The sequence below is a fragment of the Gossypium hirsutum genome, chromosome A03, assembly GCF_007990345.1.
Source record: "Gossypium hirsutum isolate 1008001.06 chromosome A03, Gossypium_hirsutum_v2.1, whole genome shotgun sequence".
Taxonomy (NCBI): domain Eukaryota; kingdom Viridiplantae; phylum Streptophyta; class Magnoliopsida; order Malvales; family Malvaceae; genus Gossypium; species Gossypium hirsutum.
Window position 1 is genome coordinate 19,318,365 of NC_053426.1, and position 3,425 is coordinate 19,321,789.

At 34.2% G+C, this 3,425-nt stretch overlaps 1 protein-coding gene across 1 annotated transcript; it reads left to right on the forward strand.

The window, feature by feature from the left end:
• The first annotated feature begins 2,643 nt into the window (after window positions 1–2,643).
• LOC107888158 (uncharacterized) lies at window positions 2,644–3,425 on the forward strand. The gene is made up of 2 exons (XM_016812289.2): window positions 2,644–2,929; window positions 3,201–3,425. Exons 1-2 carry the CDS (start codon window positions 2,685–2,687, stop codon window positions 3,280–3,282), a joined length of 327 nt encoding a protein of 108 aa, XP_016667778.1. The 5' UTR covers window positions 2,644–2,684; the 3' UTR covers window positions 3,283–3,425.

Sequence of the window (3,425 nt, forward strand, 5' to 3'; positions counted from 1 at the left end):
TAGCTATTTGACTTCATCACCCCATTGGACCCATATTTCCTTCAATTCTCGAAGATCATTCTGTGTCACTCTGATACAGGTGAAGTTCCATAACTCTGACGTATACCCCGTTGTCAAGCTATCTCCCTTTTCCAATTGTGTTTTCTCTGACCATATACGGACAGCCGTATTATCCTCCACTTTATCAAAAAATCTGTTCTCCATGACAAGTTCTCTATTTAGTAATCGAACTCGAACTGACACCCTTTTTATGATGAAATGCCATGCAAAAACAACACAAGTTAGTACAATTCATATGAAATTAAAGCAAGCAAGAAATAACAAGCAGCACATCTATTCGGACGACCACTAATGGTTTGGTGTGGCTCTACTTAGGGTGGGCTCCTATAGGTCACTACATATGGTTCGGTTCTAAAAGACAGGGTACCTGAACCAGCAGATTCCTCGATCTTCACCCATTATAGGCTCATATAGACCAAGTTTAATTCAAGGGAATACATTTCCCTTTGGCTATACAGATATGAAAATCTCACGAAGACATAGGTACGGATGTATCCGGAAGCGATCTACCACCTTATACAGAGGTGAAAACCTCACGAAGGACTAGTTTCTCACTCCCACTTAAAGGATAAGACAGAGCGGTCATGCAATGCAATATGCAAAAATATTTAAAGACTTGAACCAACAAAGCAAGTATCATGACTAAGATCACGAAGATAACAAATTGAAATATAATGAAAGGATCGTATTTTAAATCAAATTTTCAAGTTTCAATGAAAAGACATTTTATTTTGAAAACGAAAACAAGAGTCACCACAAATCCTTTTTTATGAGGTATGACCAGGTCACCCCATGATTGATCATTTTAATAAAACATTTTGATTTATTAAAACAACAATTTTAGTCTACGAAATTTGAGAATATGGGTTCAGAAGTCGATTACGTACAAGGAAGGATTAGCACCCTTGTTAAGCTCAAAATTCGTACCTAGTTGATTAATTAATGTCTTATTGTCGAAAATTAGAAACTCGGAGAGAATTTAAAACACGATCCTTTCTTTATTGATGTTGAGTTAAAAAAAACTTGAGTAAATTGAAAACAAACGTTAAAGGCTTTCTTGTCTCGAGATATCAAAATATCACATCCCGTAAGTTAGGACACGACATTTGAACCCTGGAAAATGAACCTGCCTTTTAATTGTTTTATTTTAAAAACGTACTTTGATTTTTAAAGGGTATTTGGTAATTTAGATCCAACAAGAAAAAAAATCGCGACCCCGTGAGTTAGTGCATGACTTTCTCGAGTTTCTAAATACAAAATTTATCCTTTATTTGAAATTCACATATTTTAAAATTTAAAAGAATATTTGGTTATTTGGGTTCAACAGGAAAATTGAAACCCCGTAAGTTAGGGTACGTTTTCTCGAATCTCCCAAATATCGGACATTGCTTGTTTTTTTCGAAAATTTTCCTTTTTATGAAGTTGGGTGAAAATTAATACAATATTTGAATATGCATGTGAATTGAAAATTGTGCTAACGAATAACAACAATGTGAGTGCACTAATAAACGATTCATAATACACCGCGATAATGATCACGTAATATATATCGATTTAACACCACGATTAACAATTAGAGAGAAACAAATGAATCATAATAAGAATAACAATATAATAGACATCAATCATGACAAAAAAATCAATTTTAAAACAAAATAGGATAAATGGATAAATAAATAAACACATAAAAGGATGTTGAAGAAAATAGTGTATGAAACAACAAAAATAAAGGACTAAATTTAAAGAAAAATATAACAATTTTAAAATTATATTTAACTAAGTAAATGATAAAATAAGATACATGCATAAAATTTTAGGTAAACAAATGTATTTACATAAAGTAGTAATAATAATAATAATAATAGAACATAAGTTTTGAAATACGTAAAAAAATAGTAAACAAAAAAAAACACAAAAGCAAATTAAAAGGAAAATAAAAGAACAATTGGAAAAACTGAAATAAATGAAACATTAAATGAACAAAATAAAATAAATAAGGTAACTGTTTAAAACTAAGACTAAATTAATAAGTAATCAAATAACAAAATAATAAATGAAACAGCTTGTAGAAAAAAGGTTAAATAGACAAGGATTGAATTGAAATCAGAATGAAATTTAGGGGTACCAATTATAAATAAATAAATAAATACTGAAAATGGCTAAAATGTGACATTCTAAACAATGACAGGACTAAATGCGCAATAAACCCAGGCGCTAAAACACGCGGGTCCTAGAATGGGTCAGGTCGGACTATGGGTTAGCCTAAAACGACACTGTTTCAAGTGCCTGACCCCTAAGACGGTCCAAGGACCAAATTGGAACACAAATGAAATTTTGGGATAAAATTACAAAAATAAAAAAAATGAAATAATACCAAATTGAAACTTGCTGTAAAAGAGGAAGGACTTTAGCTTAAATAGCCCATTTTCAAAGAAAACACGCGGATCCCTTAATTAGGTTGGGTCGTGCCCAGTTTGAGCTCTAAACGGTGTCGTTTTGGGGCTATTGGACTCAACCCCAAATGACGCCGTTCCACAGGCTTATAAAAGCCAAATTTTCTTTTTAAAATTCATTCCGTTCGTGTCTAAAAAGAGAGAGAGAGAGGGGGTTGGTTTCTCTAGCCAATGCGATTTCTGGCCACCAGACCACCCTTCGTTCGTCCGCCGACGACTTCCTTATACGGCGGCCAGATTAAAAAAAGGGGCCTTAAGGCTGTTTTGTCCTCCCTAGGCTCGATTCAAGGCCAAAAACCCCGATACTCCAACAGAAAGCCTCGAACCTACGAAGGGCCTTTCGGCCTCCGACCACCCTTCATCGGGGGTGGCTACCTCACCTCCTCCCTTCTGTTTGACTGTGTAAACATAAGAAGGTAAGGTTTTCTCGCCTTTCCCTCTTATTTGTTTGTCCTCTTTCTAAAGAAAATAAACACAAAAAGGAATCAAAGAGAAAAAGGAAGAACCGAGAACAAAAATACTACCTTGAAAATATTCTATTGCGAATATCTTTTTTTTTTGTAATTTCTTTGATTTTGGTCTGTAAAAAAAATACAATCTGTTTGTGGCCTTTTATATATCTGAATGAAAAAGGAAAAATGCAAAATTTTCTCTTTGCTGTGCTGATGTTTTTACATTTGCTTGCAGACGTGGAGGTGTACGGAGTGTGCGAAGGCCGTATGTTGCGGTGGTAGTGCATGGAGGCAACGGCGGTACTGTGGAAACCTAGGGTTTTTTGAGAACTTTAAAATTTTGGCCTATCAGGCTTGTATAATCGGGCTATCCTTGTATTTTGGGCTAGGGTTTAAAATTTGGGCTTAGAATTTGTATTGGACTTGGACTACTGATTTGGATTTAATTTGATTATATTTA

What these genes read in the sequence shown, in the direction of transcription:
- LOC107888158 (XM_016812289.2), top strand. Translation starts at nt 2,685, where the DNA reads ATGCGATTTCTGGCCACCAGACCACCCTTCGTTCGTCCGCCGACGACT. An exon ending in GACTGTGTAAACATAAGAAG is followed by an intron (nt 2,930 to 3,200) that starts GTAAGGTTTTCT and finishes ATTTGCTTGCAG; the next exon opens with ACGTGGAGGTGTACGGAGTG.